Source organism: Cebidichthys violaceus, unplaced genomic scaffold (genome assembly GCF_023349555.1).
Source record: "Cebidichthys violaceus isolate CVI_PGR_0920_01 unplaced genomic scaffold, fCebVio1.0.p SCAF_65, whole genome shotgun sequence".
Classification (NCBI taxonomy): domain Eukaryota; kingdom Metazoa; phylum Chordata; class Actinopteri; order Perciformes; family Stichaeidae; genus Cebidichthys; species Cebidichthys violaceus.
Genome location: NW_027176872.1, coordinates 391,070 through 416,977, shown reverse-complemented (window position 1 = coordinate 416,977; position 25,908 = coordinate 391,070). Strand labels below are relative to the sequence as shown.

The window sequence follows — 25,908 nt, the reverse complement described above, 5'->3', positions numbered from 1 at the left end:
TATTGTGGATGAGGAAAAACCCATGTTGATGCCAGGTGTAAATACGTGCAGAAGACATCGGGATCGGAATTGCATCGGATCAGATGTGTAGAGTTTCTGTTGTCCTGATGTCATGGGGACCTCGTTCCACCTTTGTGGAGCCATTGCAGCAAACAGTCGTGGATTTGTAGAGCGGTAGCCGGGCCCTCTTTATAGTAAGGGAGTAGCAAGCCGATTGGCAGTAGCAGAGCGTAGAGGACGTGCTGGTGTGTATTTGATCAGGACCTGGATGTAGGATGGGCCTGAGTCATTCACAGCACGATAGGCAAGTAGCAGTGTCTTGAATTCAATTTGAGCAGCCACCCGAGAGCCAGTGCTGAGGAGCGGGGTAGCGTGGGAGAACTTGGGTAGGTTAAAGTTGAAGTCCTACCCAAGACAATCTGCAGCAGTGAAGGAAAGCTGATCATCCAGTGTCACACCCAGGTTCCTTGCACCACCGACTTCCCAATGGTGATGGAGTGGTCATGGGTTGGAGATGCCTTCCCTGGAAGGAAGAGCAGCTCAGTCTCATCAAGGTTGAGCTTCAGGTGGTGTGCAGATATCCACCGAGAGATGTCAGCCAAGTCAAGCAGAGATGCATTTCTGTCTCCTTGGTTTTCGCCAAAAAGACAGGATCAGTTGAGTGCCTGGAAAAGCTACATGTAGTAGCAGTAGCTTTAAGTCTTTCCCAGCAAAAAGCGATACAAGAAATGAAGTACATCCATCCATGGCATTGCTTCCCTTGACCTTGCCATGTCTATTTAGATGTCCGCCAGCCAAACTTAACTTATTCAGGCGTAAATGTCCAAGAATGATAGAAATCACATGTTAATACCAGGTATAAATAGGGCCATACCATTTTCAAGTTCAGTTCTTCCTCTCCTGTCTTTAGGGTGACCCAGCAGAGATGTTTTTTTATTGAGTGATGATTGAAGGCTCTGGTTAGATGTTCCAGCTGCCAGATGACAATCTACATGCGTAAGGGCGTCCAAACTGGGACACTGGTTTTCTCCATTGGCTTAGCAGTGTCTTGCTGGTCTGAAGTCAAGGCAGGATTCTCCTCATCCACTACTTGTACCCGTTGACCTTAAGTGATTCCCAGACCTGCTGCACCTCCTTCTCTACCCTCCTCCTCACTGATAATATGTTGTGCTCTGTTTATGAGGGTCCTCAGACCGCTGTCTTTGATTATGTCAGTACTGCTCAGAGTTCAAAATAGATACCGGTGTGTCTGAGACTGTGGTCTCTATGCTCCAGTCAGTCTTCACATGAACAGCAGCTTACAATTCTCTTCCCATTCACCAGCCAACCCGATGTGTTGGAGGAAGCTGTTGATACTGGGCGATAACGTTGCAGTTTGGTGAAAGGGTCCTCTGGGCCAGATGTCAGATGGGTGGAGGCCGCTGTCCCGGTTTAAAATCTTCCAGGTTAGCTGCAACAGGGGAGATTTTGAGAGAAAAGATCAAGGAAGCCAATCATGATCAGTATAGCTTTCTGTTTTCTCGATTGCAAGGTGATGAGAATTTTTCTTTGACCTGACTCACACAGGTACATAAAGGAAAAAAAACACACATTACACCGGAGACCATCTTTGAAATGAGGCAGGGGTTACCATCTCCACACATATACAACCAATTACTAAACCACCTCCACGACTAGCCACTCCATCTGCTGAAGAAGGCCAAGAGGTGCGCTTGAAAGCTTCAGAAGCAACAAGTAGGTTGGACTTGGTGTTGACAATTAGTTTGTGAAGCCACTGTTTCAGAGGTCAAGGGTGAACGTTCAAGCTCAACATTATTTCTGTCATTCCGTGGTAATATTGTTGATGCTATATTCATGTATGAACAGCAATGTAGCAGCAATACATAATTCACTGTGGTTTTAGTTGCTCAAAGTAGTTAAGAGTATTGGCAAATGGCAATTTTCATTGTCCTGTCAAACAACAAAAAGGTATTCGTATTATCAGAATATCATATTCAGTGATAATTGTTTGCATTAGAGACACACACACACAGAGAGACCACATGTCCATTATTATCAACATTTGTCTTTAATAAAAAATGTATCATCTTCTGCCATTCAACATAAAAATTAAGAGCAGAAAGACAAACAAATGATTCAAATACTACATGACATGATATATGTTAATGGAACTTTTGATTTGATTTTAATTGACATCAAACTAATTAGTAATCAGTTACTAACATCTCATTTAGCCAATAGCACAAAAAGAAGAAAAAGAAATCACATATTTCTGGAGCATTCCAATCATTAGACCATTAGAGGACACACGTATCTACAGTATGTACACATTTTACATATTTGAGGCTGTGCAAGGCAAATACTAATACTAAGTATTAAAACTATATTTACCACAGTAGATCTATTACTGGTTAATACACATGACTTTATGTGCTCTCTGTTTCACACACATTACAGATAAGGTATCATAGCATATCCAGCCCTTTCAGGACAGATAGAAAACTAGTGCTCAAAAAATACTAAATATATAGGAAAAACAGACAATTTGTAAAACCTTCTTACATTGGAGCACATGTGTAAATCCGTTTACCAGAAAACTCAATACAAGCTATCATTAGTTGACTATTCAGTCTATTATTGAGTCCAAGATATTATAATCTTAAAAGAAGTTCAACTTTTCAGCCAAAGTGGTGTGATGTTTTTTAAGCACTACATTAAAGTAAAAAAAAGTCATATTTTGGTACTAGTGATGTAAACGGCCCCTTCTTCCATATTTCAACAATAATGACTCTCAAAAAAATTCTTGAAAACAAGGGAAACAGCATTAACTACTAGTGGCAGTAATGCTGAACTTTCTATAATCTTATCGCTGGACCTTAATTCCATTTGGGAATGTGCGTCTCTACAAATAAACTTGATTTGACCCTGAATTAGTTCACTCCGTTGAGACATTAATATCTATGACTGAATATGAATAACATGAATTAAGACATTTTTGCAGTTCATAAAAAAGAATAGCATACTCAAACATATAACCCACTGAGTAAGCTACATATCATCCTACATTCATCACATTACGACAATTTAGTAAACATGAAATACTGAACTACATTTGCTCTAAACGTTTGGCAATCAAACAAACTGTAATATAATGTTGCAAATACAACTTGAACTTCTCTTTCAGTGCACAGAGTATTGATTGGAATCTGGCTCAGAAGTCTGACTTTAATACTGATGGAAACTGTACAGTAATACATTCACCTGAATAATCCCAACACTAATAGGTGACGCTGCGTGTCGTCGCTGCGTTCAGCTGAAGGGACAGATGTATGGAAGTGTCTAAGAATCACCTGGTCACTAAGTAGATACCGTGTTGACAGTGCGCTGCCTCTTGTGATGGTTTCCATGTTTCCTCTTCTTACAGTAGACATACAGAGCTGTGAGGGGGACACAGCTGACTGACGACACCAGCAGCAGCCCTATGAAGACTTGGCCGAAGACGGGATACTCCGTCACCACCGATTTGCCCTGAGGAAACCACAGGTACATTTAGCACTTTGATTTGACATGTTAGTTAATAACACACAGTCATTTTTATAAACTACAAAAAAGTATTAAAAAAGCTATTCAATTAAATTCATAATTTCAAATTGTCTTTGGTATTTTTCCATGCAATCGTAATTGCTGGGTAATATGAATATTGATGTACAAGGTCAAGTCTCTATTTGATCATGTGACGAGACGCTAAGATATACTGTAGCTAACTAGCTACAGTATGTTTAGGGCGCAAAATCTGTCAAGCCGAGCCTCTTATGTTTGCCTTTCAAACATAAGAGGCTGTAGGAAAAGTGTGTGTGAGCGTGTGTATGCGAGCGTGCTGTGCACTATAGGGCCCATCATAATAGTGTGCTCCTGGGCCCGTCGTGACTACATTACACCACTGCAAACAGATTTATCCGAAACACTAAACACCTTTTATTTATGTTGAGTTTTTTGAGTTTGCTAGACTTTTTTTAGTGTATTTTTATGCCAAATGTGCATCAAAATACTTTTTAGTGATTGAGGAAGATTCTAAACCAATAATATTATCCACATGAAAACACACTGTAAAGGGTTCAAGTTCTAAGACAAAAACACGGACAACTTCCAGACACATCAATCACAAGGTAGCCCCGCCCTCAAGGGGTGTGCAATTGCAATTTGGACATCAGAAGGTCATATGTGCTCCGGCTTTCTTCGGCCCAATTTAACCCCTCCACATGCACACATTTGAACCAGCTTGGAGATAGAAATAGATAAGATAGAAAGATAGAAAACAATACATAAAAGTCAGCAGTAAAGGAGGAGAAAAAAGCCACAGCACCAGCTCTTTGTTCCATGCTTGGTAGGTGGGTGTCCCTCCTCGGATGTAGTTGACGATGTAGACAATGAAGAGGGTGATAAGGAGAAGGGGACTGACTCCAGCCCACATGATCTTCCAGTACCAGTTGGGACGATGACCCAGCATGTCTTCTATGTCTTTCTCAAACCTAAAATGAGAAGATAACGTATTCAAATCACATACTAGCCACTAGTTGAGTCAAAACCTGAACTGAAGGCACACAAATGTGGGAAATGTTAAACTATCTAACCAGAGGCTTAAGATTATCGTACTATCGTACACAAGTCATAACCTTGAGAAAAACTAGGTGTAAATCTGTAATTTTGCAAATCTACCCACATTGCATTGACGTAGCTAGGTATTTATCCATAACTCCAGACAATTTTTATATTAGCCTACTGTTATAAAACTAAATTACAAGATGGCACAACTGGAGGCCTGTTCATATTCTGCATAAAAACTGTTAAGGCCATAAGCTAAATGAATTAAAACTAAACTGGGTTAATTGGCCTTTTTTTTTGCTGTCCTGAAATTAATTAAAATAAGATAGCTCAGACTAAAACCAACTACTAATTGTAAGTGTCACAAAATGGTCAAATTGAGGCACTTTTGGCATTATTGATCGTATGTCGTGCATTGTGCAAAATCAGTGATTGTACAATTACGATGACGATGGGAACGCCGCACGCAAACACACAAACCTTTTAATCCCATAGATGTAACTGACGGCTATGACCTCGATGAGGACGATGAAGAGCAGGGAGAAATTGGCTCCATAGTCGTTGAACATGACAAACCAGTAATTCCCTGATGTGGTGGTGAAGCCCAGGCCGAGCAGCAGACAAAAGACACAAACTATACCTGCGAGCGAAACACAGGACACAGGACGTTGTAACATTCGCTGCATAGCAACACATACTATGTTGCAGCAGACCTGTATATATGAAGGGATATAAACAGGTGTATGTATATAATGCAGAGTACTTTGTTTGTAACCACAACCAGTATGATCAGCACCAGTGGCTGAAAGTAACATTTACTCAAGTCAATATTTAAGTACAATTGTAATGTACTTCTACTCTTCATTGTACAGAATTACATTTATTTGATTTTATATTATGTGATTTTTTTAAATACAAAGTATGATCAACTCATGAATTATGATGTATTATTATAGAGAAAGATACGGAAAACTTTATTGACCCCTGGGGAGAAATTAAAAAAGTAATTAAATTTCGCTCCACCTTTACCAGCTGCACATTAAAATGATGAATACAGTAATGCATTCATTATTATAATTCTATAATATATAGTATTCGGAAATAAGCCATTCTGCATAATGAATACTTCCCTTTTGGTACTTTGAATCTATTTTGATGACATTACTTATGTACTTTTACTTAAGTACGATTTTGAATGCCGGACTTTTATCTGAGTAAATGATCGGAGTACTTGTTGATCCGCCAAAACGCACCAATATGGCGATTGGCTTTTTGGGACTGTATAGACCACCAGCACAGGCTGACGAACACAAAGGCTGACCATGGCAACATTTTTCATCAACGTCAGCCCTGGATCTTACCGTTGAGCAACTCGTCGCTGATGTGGGACATGACCTTGAAGTCCCGCAGCGGGGTGATGATGGCGGTGACGTTGCCCAGCATGCTGCCCATTCCCAACAGCAGGAGCATGAAGAAGTAGAGCACCGACCACAGCTGAGACACTGGCATGTTCTTAATGGCCTCGCTGTACACAATGAAGGCCAAACCCGTCCCCTCCACTGCCTGAAACAGAAGAGAGAGATGAACAGTTTATGACTGCAATGGATTCTGAATCGGGCTCAGAGATCGTTGCTACATTCAGATGACTTTTGCTCTACAAAGTAGAAGCAATGAGGTCTTTAGTTAGTCATCGCTCAAAACCCATCAGGTCTTGTGATAGCATTACATGTTGTCCACTGGGACTAATCAGTCTCTCTGCCTCTTGCTTTACATGGTTTCTCCTTTAACTGTTCTTGTAATATTGAAAATTAAAATCCATATCTTGTTTTGTGCACCCAATTTCAAAAACGTCCTTTCTCTCCTTCTCTCTTTTAAAAGGATTTCCAACAATTCAAAGATATCTAACAATTATTGTTCTGTCTTTATACAATTGATGCACTAATCATACCCAATCAGGACCCAATCATCACAGAGGAAGTGTTTATCATTATCGATAATCATTTGTCCCTATCAAAGCCTTAAAAAATATTTAACTGTCTTCACCCACTCACCTTAACGTAGGCAATATTAAATTGGCTATAATCAGAATTTCTACTGTAACAATGTGAAAACCATGTGACAAAGGGGTCGCTCTTAGTAATTATAAACCTACAGAGAATTATCTGCTGCTCACCTCGGCTCTACAGAGCTTTATAAATTGTTTCAGTGAATTGTTCAGCTGTCCGGCCAACAAATTTACCGTTCAGATTCACTCTCGCCGCTCTCATAGTGCTGTTTAGCTGCACATGGCTGCTGTTTTCAGAGAAAAAGCTCTCACTGTACACTACTTGCTCAGCAGCAAACAGCAATCAGACACAATCAGAAACAAGCCAGGGAACATAGTGGAGCATTTAGCAGCTAAAGAGACTCAGGAGTTGGTAGAGACCAAAAACAGAACTAAAATAAGGTCATTACAGTACAATCGTCAGGTGTATGAATGATAATGTTGCTCTGTAACTGCAGGATATGGAAATAAGAAACTGTTTGCTAACAAAGTTTCTATATCGACTTAAAAAGTGATGATATGTCAATTGCTGTGTTCACAACTTGTTTCTGCTGCCTTCAAGTAGCCAAACGAATATATTGTTATTTCAGGTTTTAATACCTTGGTGTCACAGTTATAAAATCTATGCACAGAACCATAGAAGATGACCTAAATTGCTTGATGAATTACCTCTTTCTATAACTGGCTGATTAGCAGTTAAAAAAAAGTCTACAAAATGTTTAATGTACAGAAAATAAACAAACAACCGGTTAGTAATTTCCATTAAGTCCCGCTCAGCTTGGTTCAAATTCCTACAACTCAGCCCATACAATATGTTATTGTAAAAATAAAACATCTTGAAATAAACTTGCAACTGAGAGCTCAAAGAGTCATAGTAATATCTAATGTGTTTAAATCCGCTGTTCATTAGGCCCGCCATCAAGGAACACCACTGTTCCTAGTTTGAAGCACTCATTCAGACAAGAAAACTAAATATTTATGTCCTTGAAACACTTTGTAAGTTGTGGTTATTTTGCGTTGCCTTCTAAAAAATGTGCTTTACATTACTTCACACTTTTCAGGTGCAGACGCATTCCTTAAAACTTCAGGCAAGGAATTTAAATGTGACAAAGAGAAACAATATTTGGGATTTGATATCAGTCTGTCCATCAGTGCTGTTGATGTTTTCAAACGCATAACTTTAGACTGTAAAATAATGTATGTATTTTTTTTAATAACGGAGCTCTTTTCAAGCCATAAGCACAAAGTGTTTTCCAAGTTGAGGATATTCAAAAAACCTAAGCAATATAAGGGACAATTGAAAGATATAAATTACTTATCAAAAGAAGATGGCATGATTTGAAGTGGAGGAAAGTCTGGGGTGTGACACCCCTTATAAATGTGCTTCAGCTACCACCAATTCTCTAAATTGGAATTGGTTTTTGCAATGAAGATCATTTACATAGAAAGGGGCCAATTTTGCGCAAAATGTATGAATATTACATAATTTAAATATTTGCAAATAACACAGGAGCACAAGGAGCTGTTTGCTTGGCAGCGCAGTTAGGGGTACATTTCACCGTTTGCAGGAGCTTTGAGTATTGTACGGTTTTCTGTTTCACTTGTAAAGGTGTAGTGGCAGCAAAAGCAGCGCAATCCTTTAATGAATTTGCCCTGAAGTCTTTTAAATCACAAATGAAAGATCAGCTTATGCTGCAGGTACTATATTTTTCCAATAATTAGGTGGAAACGTATTGCCATTGATTGCACTGTTCTTTTGTATTTATTTTAAAATGTGTTTGTGTCTCACAATATGTGTGAATCAACTGTATTCTCAATATATTAATAATTAAACATATTAAGACAATTTGAAATGATGGGGAACATACAGTGTCTAGCTCGCTCTCCAGGTTACAGCCTTCCAGTTTGTTGGCGATTTCAGCAAACTGCTCTGGGTATGTTGTGTTCAGCTTCTCGATCCACTCAAAGACATTGTCCATGTTGATGCTGTCCTCTGCTAGATTAAATGTATTCAGCAGTAGTAAGCGTGTCCTGGAAGAGGGGATAAAAAGGGCGATTACATGAAGAGTACACTCACCCAGAATGTTAAGCGCCAGCAGTGTCCTTCACTACTTGTTGAGTATAGTTCAGTATCACATCAAGCCTGTGTCCTACAAATTATGTTTGTATATAAGCCTTTGCTAATACTGTACACTTTGAAGTAAACAATATGCCAAAAATGTCTTAACTCAATGTCCACTTGCTATCATTTGCCCAACCTGCATCTTCTGTGAAGAAGAACCAAAGGAAGGTACACAGAGTCATGCCCCCAGGGAAGTCCAAAAGGGGGGAGAATGAGCACATGGGACGGCCCTAAGGATGATGACCATGGCAAATGGAGAATGACAATGAGTGAAAGATGCATTTGCGGCAAGGTCTGCAAGAACAAGTGCTGCCTTAAAATCCATCAGGCCAGAATTAAATGCTTGGAGCCAGAGAGAGCAACGCAGCACATGGTGAGACGTAGGAGGATCCAGGACCAGAGTCATCCCACAGTGCCCAAAATCTCTAAATGGCGGAAACTTCTGCTCCAAACAAAGTAGTTCAACAGTGCCGGCTCAAATGACCTCCAGCGAGCCATCAGAGAGCGTGGCTCCAGTTTGATAAGGATGCAACCAAAAATTACTGAAACATCAGACAAGGGAGACGTTGACAGATGGTTTCAGACAGTGACTACAATCATTGTCAGTTACTCCGCAGAGAGGTTTGGTGTTGCAGAAGAGAAGACCGCCAGATCTCAGTACACCATTGGGCATAGGGCAGCCCAGATCCACCACCTGCATCATGAGTTTTGGACCCTCACATGGTAGTTCAAGGCAGCAACCGAGGAGGAAAGACAAAATGGAAAAGAAGAAAGAAGCAGGCACAGGAAACAGAGGAGAGAGAGACCCAAGGAGCGGACTGCCGTTATAGCTAACTCGTTTGGGTTCATAAAATGACTATATGGACATAAACACAGCAGCTGCCTTCCATGCTCAAAATAAAAGATTGACCACTTCCCTCGAGTGACCCAGCAGGAGAACAAGAGTTGGGTCCCTACATAGCCCTTAGGAACCCACCCACACCTGTAAGGAAGTCCAGGGGGTAGTCACCACAGCCAAAGCCAGACCCTGTGGAGTATCCTATATATAAGGTGTTCAAGCGCTGCTCAAAGCTCTTTTGAATACTCTGGAAGATCTTGCAGGTCATATGGCACAGGGGAACGGTTGCGAACCAGTGGAGGCAGGCTGAAGGATTCTGGATGCCCATAAACCTGGAGATGTTCAGATCTATCCCACTGCTCAGCGTGGAGAGGAAAAACCTTCTTCATTGTCCTGAACAACAACACATTTACACAACACCACAGAAAAGCAGAATCCCTGGAGTGCCTGAAACACACCGGAGTGGTCACTCAGCTGATCAGGGAAGCCTATGCTGGGAAGGGAGACCTGGTAGTGCTTTGGCTAGATCTTGCCAATGCATACAGGTCAATATTCCACAAACTGATTGAGGAGGCCCTCGACCATGACCATGTTCCCAGCAAGATCAAAGGACCTCATCCTCAACCACTATGGTAACTTCCAGCTTAGCTCCACATCTGGATCAGTGACATCAGTTGGACAAGGGCATCACAACTGAGTGCACAATCTCTGTTATTCTCTTTGCCCTTTCAAGGCAACCAAGGCAAAGTGCATTGGTCCCCTGACCGAGTCCGGTTTGTGGCAGCTCCCCTTCAGAGCCTTCATGGATGACCTCACTGTCACCACAAAAAAAAACAGGGCAGCAGGGCACACCGCCTGGGCAAGGAGGAGCTACAAAGTTCCATCTCTCCATCAAAGAGAAACCAGTTGAGAGCTTGGGCAAAGTCTCAACTGTAGCCTCAGGAATACAGCTACTATCCAAGCAACCAACAGGGAGCTTGAGACCTCACTCACCACTGTGGACAAGTCAGGTGTACCACACTAATTGAAAGCCTGGGAAAGACGCTGGCTAGTCCTGAAGGAGGTATGGGCTGGTGGAACAGAACAGCAGAATGGTGGACATTTGGCAGCAGGGAGCATGGGCAAGGTGGGAGAATGACTGAGAGGAGCTAGACTGGAAGATCCAATAATTAAAGATATACTCAGCAGACTACTATTCCACTGAGAATGGACTGAGAAGAGTCCAAGTGTGGGTGATCAAGAGGAAGGGAGCACGAATATGGACAGAGATGTGAAACTGAAACTTTTCTTGTTGGATGTAATTCAGTATATTTTCTAGGTTGATCAGTTTAGTTCATGAACTACACTGCAGATTGAAGTATCCTCAAACAGTGATACAGAGTGATAGTGGACTCGTATGAATGGGTCTGACATTGATGTAACAATTAAGTAACTTACCTCCCACTCTCAATTATCCGAAGAATAGCCATAATAAAAATTACAAGAAGAACAAGAAGGTCTTGAAGCCCACAGCTTTCTCCATTGCTTTCTCTCTAATCAGCTACAATGCCCTTGCAGACCTCCCATTCATCAGTCTTATATCTAAAACCACCGTTGTTTGGCCAGCTCAACAAAAGTTTTGACTCTGACAGCTTGGTGGAGATTTCACAGAATCACCACTCAAAATCAACGATGCATCCCAGATCTTAAACACCTCTTCCAGAACAACACAATTGTCCCTCATCTCTCATCTGGTCCAGCAGTATGGCATTGAATATTTTTCTAAATCAATCTTAATAAATCTTATTAATCAGTATATCCTGTAACACTTCCAAATGTGATCAATCAGTTTCCATATCACGCTAAGCCCTGTGCAGCCATAGGATGCTTAGAATGGTATTCATTAAATATGAAATCTTTTTCACTCAGCACACCCGTGATGACATCCACGCCACTTGGCACCGCACACAGGTGAATCAATTCTGCCAAGAAGTAACTAAACATTTTAGCCCCTCTTGTGGGCTCCTGTATCCCTCCGTCCCCATCGCTCTGTCTACTGGTCTAAGTTACCCTCTGGCATAATTTCCATCTGACATCCACCTGCATCCATCAGTAACCTCATGCAAGTGATCCACATAAGAAGAAAAATGCACATTTTAATTGCATTAATAAAAAATCCAAGGAACCCAAAGAATTAAACCATGAAATTACCTCCAGCTATAGTGTGCACATACGCACAGCCTCTGCATATTGTTTTAAGGCACACACATGTACACAGTTGTCAGAGTGCACTCGCATATACACGTTAGGAAAAAACACACACCTCTCCAAGCAGTTCTCGTAGTTGACGGTGGCCTTGAACCCATAGATGGAAAAGGTGACAATGCTGGCAAAGATGGAGGTTCCACAGTTGATGATGGAAACAACGATGGCCTGGCGCTCAAAGTTGTTGTGGTACTGGTTGTAGCTGGCAAATGCTATGAGCGTCCCAAAACCCAGACCCAGAGAGAAAAAGATCTGAGTGGCTGCGTTGATCCATGTAGTAGGGTTGGCAAGCTGTTCCAACTGAAAGCAGACAGACGCATATGCACATATGGGCACAGTTGCAACCACACACATACAAAGCACACATTAGAACAAACGATTACACCTTACATTTTAAGAAGTCATATTTTATTGTTTTACTCTTTTGCAGAGGCTTCACTGTGTGGGATACATTAGGGATACATAAGCACAATAATGAGATAGTTCTTGAGCTGTGTGGGTTCATTGAATGCCATACTGTATTTTATGTAATATTTTATATGGCTCAGCGATTGATTGTCCGGCCTGTACCATGGGCGCTATCAAGTATCGAGTATTGTCCACGTCATTGGTATAACAATAGATAAGGAAAACATATCTCAAAATGTTTACTACTATTGATACACATGCTTGCCAGCATTTTGTTAGATAACATCTCTCGGCTTCAATGTCGGTATACGTATTGCTCAATTTCCAACATAGCCTTACCTTCGGTGTGAACATATACGCGACACCGTTGAGGGCACCATGCAGAGTGAAGCCCCGGATCAGGTAGATGAAGAGGACCACGTATGGAAATATGGCTGTGAAGTACACCACCTACAGGTGGAGACAAACAGCAAAGTTAGGGTCAGAGTTCAAACGTGGGAGTGAATGCGTGGGAAAAGGGGGGTGGCTTGTTGGACAACTTATCATCAAATCCCCCACCATCATCCCACTACTCTGGTCAAACACTTGCATGCTACACAATTCTTTAAATGTACCTTTTTCTGTTAGCCAGTTTTGGTCTACAGGTCTAACAAATATATAAATTGTTATTTCCTCTAATTGTATGTGATTGCATGGGCAAAGATCTTTCATATGGCTAACAAATATGTATGAATATATTTGGTTCCTTTGTAATTCCAACACATCTTTTTACGTCTCTCTCTTTTCTGTTAAGTTCTGGTACAGTTATTGCAGCTGTAGTTATTGTGTTCATTTTGATAATGTGGAGATTTCATCACTGCATTTAAGATCCACGTCCTCATAGGTGCTTTATACTAAACTAACTGTTGACTGTGGTTAGCTAACATTAATGTGTAGTTATTTTTAGACAATGAGTAATGTTGATACGGACAAGATTAAGTAAATTAAATTAAACAGAAGATACCTGTGTTTCTTTAAACCAGAGGTCTTCCACAGGGGGTCCGCGAAATTTCTGGTTGATTCGACAATTTTTTCTTTTTTTTTCTTTTTTCTCAAACATGAATCTGTCCATTATTTTAATAGTTCAGTATTGTATGCAAGATAACAGGTATGTTTATGCATGGCAGTGGTACTAATAGGCCATCACTCATTTTCGTTTCGACATTTATGTTTAAAATAAAAACGTCAATTTGAATAGGCATGATTATCATACAAGGTATGTTTCTAAATGGCAGTGGCACGACCACCCTACTCACTGTACCTTGCACATGTTTAAAATAAAAACATGAATACATGAACCTGTGTATTATTTGAATAGCTTAGTATTGAATGCACAAGGTATGTTTATACATGGCACTAGACCCAAACCATGTACAATAAGGAATACCTCCCAGTGTGTATGCTTTCAATATTTGCAGTCTGAGAGACTTGGAGCACTCTTACCTTTCCTGTTGACTTTATTCCTTTGACAATGAACAGGTAGGTAATTATCCAGGCCAGCAGAAGGCACATTGCCTGGCCTGTATGAATGCCTCCATTTTCTTCAATAGAAGAAGAGATGTTCAGTGTTTCCCTGTAGAAGAAGTACTGGGTGGGTGTTCCCTTTTCACACTCCTCTATCGGTCCCGTCCGGTTGGAATTGAGGGGGCACTCTGCCCATGGCAGGACTGACTGAAAATGGAGTGAACACAGAACAGTATTGGCGTGTTAGCTCACTGTCTAAGCAATATCTGATAGCACAAATATATGTATGTATAGTATCGGCTGATGATAAAAAATTACAGTAGTTTGTTAATTAGCAGCTCACTTGAAATGAATGAAAGAGGTACCAGAAACTCCATGCATTGATGATGTTGTAATAGAGACACAGATACAGGGACGTCACAACACTAGCAAGACCTAAAACGAGAAAATTACAGAAGAAATATCCAAAACCATTAGATAGGATAATGTTTTTTTTCACATTTTACTTATTCTACAACTAGCTATTAACCCATAAGTCTTCCATGTCAGTTTATCCACGTGAGTCAACAAGCTCTATGTCGTAGAAACCAAGTCCCGTGAACGAGGCCTAACAAAGTCAAGAGTTGCCAGAATTGTGTCATTGTCCAATAGTGTTGAAAAGTATTCCTTCAAATATTGTGTGAAGCATTATATCGTATAGGGCTGCAACAACGAATCGATAAAATTGATTAAAATCGATTATTAAAAGCGTTGGCAACGAATTTCATTATCGATTCGTTGTGTCGCGCGATTATTACGCCACTCAATAAGTCGCGGAGATGTTTGAGTATGAAAAAAAAAGTTGAGTTGCGCGCAGAGCAGAGCGGAGGTAGAGGAAAGACCATCGGAGAGACCCGTAACGTTGTTCTGAAACACACGGCGGAGGCAGAGAAATCAGTACGACCTAAGTCATCCAAGGTGTGGGAGCATTTCACACTAAATAAATCAAAAAGGTGTGTTAATTGCAAGATATGCAAAAGCGACATGGCACGGCACGGGAGAACCACGGCGATGATTCAGCACCTAAAACGTAAACATGTTGGAGTCCTTGATGAGGAGGAAGGGAGTTCAACAGCAGGTTAGTCACTACAGAATCCTACTGTTGTTCCGTTTCGAAGTGAGGAACGTAACGTCCCTCCAGTAGCTCTCCTGCTGCTGCTGTTTACTCGTTATCCTGCTTGACAAGCATGACAAGTTAGCGTTAGCTCGTTAATAACGGTAGTAAAGCAGGGGTGCTATAGTTTGCAAAACTATAGACACGTTTTTATTCAATCGCCTTTTCCCCGCTGATTCATCGATTAATCGAAAAAATAATCGACAGATTAACCGATTATTAAAATAATCGTTATGATATGTCATATATTGTATACTATAAAAGTGGGGTCCGATGTGTTGGCTTCTCCTCGATGCCTATCCAACATGTTGTTCTCTTACCTGCCAACTAGAAAGGCGAGGGCGCTCCTTCATCACTACTGTGTTTTTGTCCTGAAACCTGCATGGATGTACAACGCCACAAGCACAGTCAGTCAGTTCAGTCAGCACTTACCTACTCCTCCCAAATAAGGGCTGATGGCAGTCCACGCCCCGATGCTGCCAAGGCTCATCTTCTGACCAATGGCAAGCTCCAAGTAAAATAAGGGGATACCCTCCAGAAGCAGCATGATCAAATATGGAATCAAGAACCCCCCTGAAAGAGGAAATATAGTATAGTAGTAAAAAAAACAACAGTAAAAGCCTAAACATCATGACTTTTGCTGCTAATCTAGGCCTTAATTTTTTAAACAGGAAATGTGGAGCAAAGAATTTTGTCCCTCAGGTTTCTTGAAGGGGTTAGTGTAGCACAGATTTACTGAAAGATAACACTAATGGCATTAAGAGGTGTGGCATAATGGAAACAAAAAATGTATCAAACTGAAACTGATAAAACATTTGGTCTATAGCAGTCCATGTTAAGCCTGTGAGGCGGCAATAGACGTGGCAGGAGGCAATATGTTTTTCGGGTTGTGCGTCTGTCCGTCCATACTCATTGAACATGATATGTCAGGAATGCCTGGAGGGAATTTCTTCAAATTTTGGTATAAACACCCACTCAAGGATAACCCAATTATTTTTTTTGGAGGTCAAAGGTCACTGTGACCTTATGTTCGTTCCGTTCTTGCAATATCTCGGGAACGCCTTGGGCAGATTTCTTCATACTTAAAATTTGGTTGTTAAAAGTCACTGTGACCTCACAACACATGTTTTTGGCCATAGCTCAAGAATTACAATTACATCGTTTTTACAGGAAACTTCATATGGAAACAGCAAGAAATGATAAACCTGTAAAATAGCATTGATCCACTGCTAAAGGTTGAGTTTCTTCTCTTTATTTGTACATCTATCCAACTCCAATTTTGGACGTTTTTTCCCCAACTTCCAGTTCAAGTTCATGTGCACTATATAATAAAACGATTGAAATCAAAGCCCTACAGCACTATAGACATCATTTTTGTTATTGTTAGTAAAAAAAAAAAAAGACTCATTTTAAAATGATAATTATTTTGCTGGCTTTTAACAGTGTCTCCCATAAATCTGAACCAATGGCACACTATCAAAGCATCATTGGAATAAGAATATTATATTTAGTATAAATGATTTTGACTACATTTTGTAGAGTTGGTGAACCAAGGTAATTCATTTAGTTGTCAAACATTGAGAGCAGAATGTAACACGTCTCTCTGGTTTCCTGCTCCAAAATTCCACATTAAGGAGAGTAATTACAGTAGATGTGTGCTCATTGTTTAGTGATCCGTGACTAGGACCTAATAAAGACAGAACAATTCTCCCGTCATGACACTGCATATCTACTTTGGACTCTTTACGACCTGTTTGATGAGACGATGTGGCAATGTCCCTGTTTATTCTTACCTAATGCTACTGTTTTATCCTCACTGGAGGGAGAAAATTTACAGATCAACTTTTCATTCTCATTCAAACACAAATCTTTATATATGGAAACAACCGTTTTTGTTACCTACATGTGCTGTGGAGTATATCTGTGTTTACATACAGTACATGTGTTTTCCCTCTCGGTATGATGCAACTGAGCAGCGCTTTACTTGTACACCTTTTGTACTTTTGTTGGGTAAAAACAATCAAACATGGCAATACAAGTGTGATGTGATTTGGACCAAATAGTGCTTTAATGAAACAAAGTCACGTTTTAAAAGAACTGGGTAGAGCATGGGCCGATAATATCCTCACATCTATATAGTGTAAACAAGCGCATCCATTGCTATTTACAGTGAGCAATTGTGCAATCGGTTTTATTTAGCCCTCTTTGCAGAGAAATATCCAAACTTTTAACTGAAGGAGTGGACTAGCTTCATTTGATTGAAATACATTACATTATGTTATAATATTGCATTATAAGCTATTGTATTATTGGTATAGTTATTGCAAGAAGACAGCAGACTCTTTCTTCTTATAGAACAGACACATTTGAAAGATAAATTAGATCGATATTTCTTCCCTTTGCTCCAAGTACTACTATACTGCGCTGTCATACAGGGTTCTAAACGCATTGACAAATGTCATAATTATACAGTAGAAATAAAGATAACAGAAAAAGCTTTTCTGTGCTGTGTCCTCCCTGACAGTTAGAGAAGAAGAAACCCATGAAAGTGTAATCGTGTGTATCACTTTGCTGTATACTTGTTTGTCTTGAATCACATTTCCTTGTTGTTTTTTATCCCTTCGCTCTGGTACTTCAGCAGCAGGGAGTGTAAAGTCTGTAGATAAGCTACATACAGTATAAATGTCTACTAATTCCGGTTCTACTATAGTTTATGACCTGCGACAAGTCATTAAAAATAACTCATTGAGTGGAACCCTTTGATTATACAGAAACAGCATGACTCAGATCAAGGGCAACAAGTCAATAAACCAGTGAATAAAATGTTCCCCTGTGCCAGAAATAAATCTTATTTATTTTTCATTTGCAAAATTAAATTAAATAAAGCAGAAATACTCTTGTGTGGGAAGTTTAAACAACATTATACTATACATTATGTACACTGACAAAACACACAGTAGATACTTTTTTAAATTTTTTTAAAAACATTTACATTTTGTGTGCATGAACAGGCTCATCTTTTGCTCTACTGTAAGACACAGTCCTAGTCATTGTTCAGTGGTGGGCCTATATTATGCAAGCGGTTTCCAGTCTGGAACCAGTGACTTACCTCCACCGTGCATTTGACAGAGGTACGGAAAACGCCACACGTTTCCCAGTCCGACTGCGTACGACACACATGCCAGAACGAACTGGACGGGGTTGTCCCAGTTGGGTCTCGCTTCTTGTCCCATATTCTGCGTCCCGTGAACGTGTCCAGAAGAGAGGGGGGGGGGCCGCGGCCGGACCTTTAGAGCGAGTCAGTGGGACAATAACAACAAGTGGGTCAGTGCGGTGCGCGCTGTGTGTGTCGGAGTCTGCGTGTCACCGTTTTTATAAGCAGCTCGCTGTCATTGTACCGTCTCAGGAGGAGGAGGAGGAGGGTTTTCTAACGGGACAATTCTGATGTTTGTGTTATTACATAACTCCTCCTCCCACGAGCCTTTGACTTCAGAGCGCTGTAAAAGCTTCTTGTAGTTCATTTGTAGTCCTTGAGGGGCAAAACAATTGTAGATGCACCTGTTCTGCGTTTTTTTTTTTAAAGTTCAGCGCATGTCCCAGTAATTATTGAAAGTTTACAAAACGCATTTAGCTTCGATATGTCTCAGCCATCACATATACAATGTAACTTTTCCTCTTTACAGAGGAGAAATGACCCACATTATGAGTGTGTTGTCAGTCAAACTATGAGGTGGGCGGACAAGGAAGATAACCCAGGTGAATTTTTAATTGTACAGATTAACCCACACACCAGTAAACTGTCTTCAACCCCAGCCGACCCTCGTCTACACCGGACCTGAATAGACAGACCATTTCCATTTACTCATAACACTTCTTAGGAGGTTTCACAACTACCATGCTGGGTAGCCTGAACTGTGCCACTGCGCATTTAATAGTCTTAAATTATAGTCGAGTAACTGAATAATTAAAAAGCATTTATGGATTGATTGATCAAAATTATATTTAATTTTAAAAATATAAATATATTTTAGAATATTATGGGCTATTTTGCTTCAATAAAAATAATTTTTGACTCGTGGACAGAAATACAAATTTAGGGGTTTATTTTCCTACTTTGTATATTTTCTGTAGATTTCTCCTGAATTCACCAAAAGTTACCATTAGATAATGCCTAATTAGCATATTTAAACTTCACATTTCAGAAAACTTGTAATACAAAAATGTATTCTTAATCTTAATGTAAGTAATCAACAAGTATCTATATTTACCCGATTTGTTTGTAGTGTCTTCCCTCAAATGTTTTATGAAACTCTAAGTAAATAGAATTACAGTTGCAATTAACTGACTTTGGGTTAATTTGTCTCTCTATCAAAATTAGAATTGGGCAACTAATGGAGAACAGACAAACGGGTGTAGTTGCCTTGCCAAGCCATTCAGTTATTGCAGAACTGTTTAATATTATTGTATCCATCCATTCAGAAGTCAAACAAGGCTCCATTTGTTAACCATTAATTAAATCGTTAATCCTCCCTGAACAGCTTCTCGAAGTTTAAGTGTGATGAACCGAGATACCAAACAACAGATTGACTATAAACCAGGATACAATGAATGATATGTGTGAGTTCCTGTCTGGGAGCCTTCTTTCTGCCTGAAACCACACTGAACTCCCATGGACCAAATAATCCACCTACCTGCTGATCCTATCCGAACCACCCTGTTTATTGATTATTGGTATTCAGTAGTTGACAAGAAAATGTATTATCTGACTTCCCTCTCGGCTTTTCCTCCCTCCCCCTCCCCCTCCCCCTCCGTCCTGCTTGTTATATGTTATATGTTTATTTTATTTGATATGGACATCACAGTGGCATTAGAATTGTAACATACATTTAAGCACAAGGACCAGATGCACTGTGTTAAGTGTTTGAAGTGAAACGCTAATTTACAACACCTGTCCACAGGAGGCTTTTTTAAAAAAAAAGTTAAAATAGAAAGCAGAAAAGAAGAAAGAAAATACATCCACAAATACATCCACAGATACATACACAAAATACAAGTGTGTTTACAGGGGTGTTAGGTGTGAGAACAATGTTGTTTCTCTTTTAGCCATGATTTAATACCTCTATTAAAAACATTAACATTCTCCACTTAGCACAGGGTGACCGTGGGCTAAGTGGAGATCATGGCCGCCTTTCAATCAGAGGGTCGGCGGTTCGATCCCCTGCTCTGCTAGTCTCCTGTCAATGTGTCCTTGAGCAAGACACTTAACCCCAAAATTGCTCCCGTAGCTGTGTCTATGGTGTGTAGATAGATACTGAATTGTAAGTCGCTTTGGATAAAAGCATCTGCTAAATGACTGTAATGTAATTAAAATTGTGTTGCATTTTCAATTGAGTTGGTAGACAGTTCCATAGTTTTGCTCCTTAACAGAGAAGACTGATTGTCCAAATAAGGTTTTGCGTAATGCAATGCGACAGTTCCCGTTTACTGAGGCCCGTGTGTTGACTCTACTGGTGTGCTGGTGTCTTGTAACAAATTCATTAAGCAGGGAAGGAGCATGACTATATAGACATTTAAAAATAAGCTTTAAGTTGGAATAGCTTATGAAGCTTTCAAAGCTGAACATATTGTGTTTTTGCAAGATGTGACAATGGTGCCACCTCATTGTTTTTTTGTCCATCATTTTTAATGTTTGGTTATACAGTGATATGATGGGTTGTTGATTGTGACCATGGTAGTGATGCAGCTTGTATATTTTACGTGCAAAAAAAGGCGTCAAGGTTATAGCTCCGTAGGACTTTGTAACTACTCTACAAAGACAATAATTAAATATGTTCGTAACTCACTCCTGAACATTGGATATGATCTCATCGCATCGGTTTTCCAGCTTTTCAGTGAAGGCGAATGGAAAAAAAACATAACATCATGTTACCTCTGTGTTTTCCCTGTTTTTCCTCTTCTTCCCCAGAGGGCTTTGGTCTTTTTGACATGATACAATATATTTGAGGATATTAGAGGGTTGGGGGTTGGAGACTAAGTACCCAAATGCTGCCCTCTTTGTGACTGGGAAATTTTGACAAGACAAACTTTAAAAAAAGTTCTGCCAAACTTCTATTAACGTTTCTTTCATCATCTTTTGTGTCCCACCAGAGAAGGTACGAATCTGGACCGTTGTTCTTCTCCATTAGGGTTACAAGACTAATGGTCCATCCTAATACCCACAATTGCGATTATCGGGAGCAGCCAAGTACCTACTTGTGTGATGTATTTCCGGTGACTGCCACAGTTCCCAAGGGCCTATTAAGCTCACTTGGACACACTAAATTAATAAGTATACAAATACTGTACATGGCTCAATCAAGCTCAGCTCCAATAAGTAGGCTCAACCATACAGTATTACAGTTACAATCAGTAAATAAAACACACATTCGGTAGCTGTGACGAGTAATATAATACATAAGTACAATAAATTAAATAATTAATTTGAGTTTAAAGACATACTTCATTCCCTGGGGGGGTATTGTTCTTGGGAATTATGAAAATAAGTAAAGAAATCATAAAACTATAAAATCCATAAAACTATAAAACATAATGCAACAGTGCCTCAGCCTGTTTTGTTGTTGAGTAGTGTTAACTAGAAGCAGGTGGATCTATTGAACATAAAAGAGACACAACATGATTTCATTTTGATTGGTTTCGGTGTGATTTTCTCTGTCGAATTGAATGGTTTCTGTGTGCAGTCCCATCAAGAAGAACAGATGATATAAAATAAATGATAACCATCTGTGGAGGTTCTGTCATAACATTTGTGTGCATACATCCAACGTGTCACAAACTTCTCCATGCCTGTTGATTAATGTGGGTCCTAAAACCAGCACACAGATGTACTTCCATCAACAACCGGACCAGTGTGGTGCAGCAGACCATGTTGAAATGTGAGACACACTTAGCTCTGATTACCACTCCAGAGTATTTGGAAAAGTGTGCATAAAGTATGGGCATTTTACTAACCTGGGAGACACTTGTATATTACTTGGCATTGCATGAATGGGCGCTTAGGATAAGACCTCAATTGTGGCTATTCAGACAGACCCTAACCCTAAAGGCATATGTTTCAGTTACAAGGAAGTTACTGTACACAGTTATCAGGCAAACTCCTCTGTAATCCATTTACAGGGAGATTCAGAAAAGGTTTCTTTCCTCAGACCATCAGGATGGTGGACTTTGTCCAGATCATCTGTCTCTGAGCGTTGACATTATTCCACAATAGCCGCGGCTGGTGGCACTATGTTTTTGGGTTGTCTGTCCATCCGGTCCATTCCAATGATAAATCCCAATAAATCAGGAACACCTTGAGATCATTTCTTCAAATTTGGCACAAACCTCCGCTTGCATGGTTGAACTGTGTATAATTTCGTGGTGAAAGGTCAAAACTCTAGAGTTCATATGCTTATTTTATATTTTAAAAAAACAATTTCTAATAGGATAAAATTACGAAGTGATGACATTTTGGACAGACATGGATGTAAACTGCAACATGATTGGTTGTCATACAACCGTGAGGCCGTAATTTTAGTTTCATTATACAGTCTGCCAACACTTTTGTATCTTTGAAATTGTATTCTTTGTATGTCTTTTTTTTCTGATGTTATAATTACTGCAAGTTTGCCTTGCAATCTTGTAAGCAAGGTCTTCTTTGAAAACAGATTCACTGCTGCTTCTCATAGATTCTTCAAGAGTGTGGAACTCTACTAGAGGGATCAACGGTAGAGATGTCCCATGCTGATCCAAAAGATCTGTATCAGGGGTGATCCACGCACTATTTAAGGGGTCGATGTTGTTAAAGTGTGTTTTGTCTGCCTCAGCCTGCTAGTGGTGCAGCACTGCTCTCCTTTACCACAGCAGAGCGCCACAGTGTAAGCATTCCACCACTAAAACAAGTGAAAAGTAAAGTGTATGAATGTGAAAAAAATGTTCAAAGTGACATATTATGCAAAATGCAATTCCAAAAAGGATGTGAATAGTGGTTAAAGTATCAGAAAATTCAACTTGAAATGCTTACAATGCCCAGGTTGCTGTGGATAATCCACAGATCACTGTGAACTGTTTTCATTAAATATTCTCTCCACTAAAGAAACTGCCCCAAAGAAAACAGTGATATTCACTTCCATGCAGGTCACCATGACTCTGATGCAGCTGGTTGTGTAATGGCCCATGTGTGGTTTCTTGCTGTGTCCCACTTAACTGTTTTTGAGTCCATCCCACACAAGAGATGTTCCTGTGGGGGGCCGGTAGGCTCAGCATTTAGTGCTGTGGGCTGTATGATACGACAGGATACCTCCTTCTTGTTTCATGCAGTGATGGAACGAACTGAAAGAAAAAGCACTTATGGGTTATTGCTATGCCGTTTGAAAAACATTGCTTGCTTTAACATAACTTTAAATATAAAGGGGAAATCAGGATTCAAGCAGTCAAAGCCTGTACTGGCTCTCCTCCATTGAATATGGAGCAAGCTCTGAAAGAATTCAATTAGTCTGGGTTTCAGAAATCTCTCTTGACAGATTCTTCATGCAGAATGAAGACTCTGCTCCCGCTGTTTGATTCCAGTTGGAACAAACATATCTTGACAGTCAAACAATGTCATATTATTACTGGGTGGAGGAGGTGCTCAGAACCCTCAGCAGAGATTTGACAGGAACAGGGCTGCATATAGTAAAATAGGGGTTAGGGTCCCAACTACATAGCATTATCATAGGGGCCAACGGTACAGAATCAGACTATCCTCCCCAGAAGAACGTACCCCAAAACAGAATTTGTTTATGTTGAAGTGACAAAAACTTCTAGTAAGTATAAGGTAACAGTGTTATAGAGCGATAAGTCCACATAGGGAGGAGGCCAGGGTGGATGGATGGCTGAACTAACCACTGGACTGTTTTTTCCCCCATTTTCAACCAACAGTTGACTGCCATTGTCCTCAAATCATAACCAAGTATTACTGTGACCATGACGATGAAGGTCCTATTACTTAGCAAAGTAATAATTTTAACCCAAACATAAATGTTTCTCTAAGTACTTATTTTAACTGACATCAAGTAGACAAAGGAGCATTGAAAATAAATGAATGTCAAGGTTATTGACAAGAACCATCCAGGAGAAGGATACAAAACAATTTCCAAAAGTACTGAATATATTGGGCTGTCCCAACAGAGTCCCAGTGAAACAGAAGTTAGAGGGTCTTTTTTATGGTTTCAAACTATGTTTGATGACTCATCCGGCACTCATAGGCATTTACAAAAAATAATACAATCAAATGAGACTTTGGGCGACTATGCCCAAATTGAATATGGAATATGGAGCAAGCTCTGAAAGAATTCAATTAGTCTGGGTTTCAGAAATCTCTCTTGACAGACTCTTCATGCAGAATGAAGACTCTGCTCCCGCTGTTTGATTCCAGTTGGAACAAACATATCTTGACAGTCAAACAATGTCATATTATTACTGGGTGGAGGAGGTGCTCAGAACCCTCAGCAGAGATTTGACAGGAACAGGGCTGCATATAGTAAAATAGGGGTTAGGGTCCCAACTACATAGCATTATCATAGGGGCCAACGGTACAGAATCAGACTATCCTCCCCAGAAGAACGTACCCCAAAACAGAATCTGTTTATGTTGAAGTGATAAAAACTTCTAGTAAGTATAAGGTAACAGTATTATAGAGCGATAAGTCCACATAGGGAGGAGGCCAGGGTGGATGGATGGCTGAACTAACCACTGGGCTGTGGAAAACAAATGAATGTCAAGGTTATTGACAAAAACCATCCAGGAGAAGGATACAAAACGATTTCCAAAAGTACTGAATATATTGGGCTGTCCCAACAGAGTCCCAGTGAAACAGAAGTTAGAGGGTCTTTTTTATGGTTTCAAACTGTGTTTGATGACTCATCCGGCACTCATAGGCATTTACAAAAAATAATACAATCAAATGAGACTTTGGGCGACTAGTCATATAAAAGCCCACTTCACCGTTTGTGCATCGTAGGAACCACCAGAGCAATTTTGGACAGAGACAGGAAGAGATATGTGTTCGAATATCAGTGGGCAAAAACTTTCAATGGTTTGTGGTAGGTGCTTACTACTTGTGACTTCAAGACTCCAGCCCTCTTTGAGTAGGTCACCTGAGCCAGTTGTGTCACACAACATTGGTAGTTATATCAGTATCTGTGGTGGCAGATCAGGGCTAACGGTATAAACATGACAAATCATGGCAACACTCAAGGGGGTTAGTATATTTTTAATGTTAAGATCACATTGGAAAAAGCCGCTGTGCTGACAAGCTCTATAAGTTTCTCTGCCACATCTGTTGCTGACCTCTTTTCTTGTCCTGACAAACTTCCCCCACTTGATTGCAACTTGTTGTTACAGTATAGTGTTAATCTCTTAGGGTGCACACAACTGAAGCTCCAAAGGAATCCAGGATACCCATTGTGTACGCATGAATGTGCAGTTAAAGTTGGTCTGGCTCTCATGGCAGATTTTATAAATAATTAGAATCAAATTGCAAATAGGGCACTTCCAACCGACTACACTGTAGGTCCTGGTCCCATGTGACAGGAACCTGATTGGAGTGTCGAGTGTTTAGCCTTCTGCTCTGCACTGCTGGAGGCCATGTGATGCTATGAACGCAAGCTACAGCTGCACGGCAGAGAATAATCTGTTTTGCCTTGTTCCCCACAGACAGGACAACCCTCTGTCCTAGATACATCCCTCTGTCTCAGATGCTATGTTTATTTGGGATTTCGTCACAGCTCTGCTTGGGTGATGAAGAGGCCAGGAAAACACATTGTGTGAAGGGAAGAGAGTTTTTCTGGAGAGGGATGCTGTAGAGCAGTCTGGCTGGCAGAGGGGGGTTGACGGGGACATGTTTTGTCAACAGACATGGAATTTTTAAAGACCCAACTATCAAGGAGGCCAATACTGTGTCCTTTTTCCATGAACCA

The 25,908-nt window shown here is 40.2% G+C and overlaps 1 protein-coding gene across 1 annotated transcript; it reads right to left on the bottom strand.

Moving 5' to 3' along the window:
• Positions 1–2,045: 2,045 nt before the first annotated feature.
• On the bottom strand, positions 2,046–18,284 carry LOC137890491 (sodium- and chloride-dependent transporter XTRP3-like). The gene is made up of 11 exons (XM_068734588.1): positions 18,024–18,284; positions 15,347–15,487; positions 14,105–14,196; positions 13,741–13,968; positions 12,598–12,708; positions 11,909–12,150; positions 8,515–8,677; positions 5,964–6,165; positions 5,083–5,242; positions 4,364–4,529; positions 2,046–3,528 (listed from the first exon to the last, which is right to left on the bottom strand). Exons 1-11 carry the CDS (start codon positions 18,145–18,147, stop codon positions 3,358–3,360), a joined length of 1,800 nt encoding a protein of 599 aa, XP_068590689.1. The 5' UTR covers positions 18,148–18,284; the 3' UTR covers positions 2,046–3,357.
• Between the last annotated feature and the right edge of the window lie 7,624 nt (positions 18,285–25,908).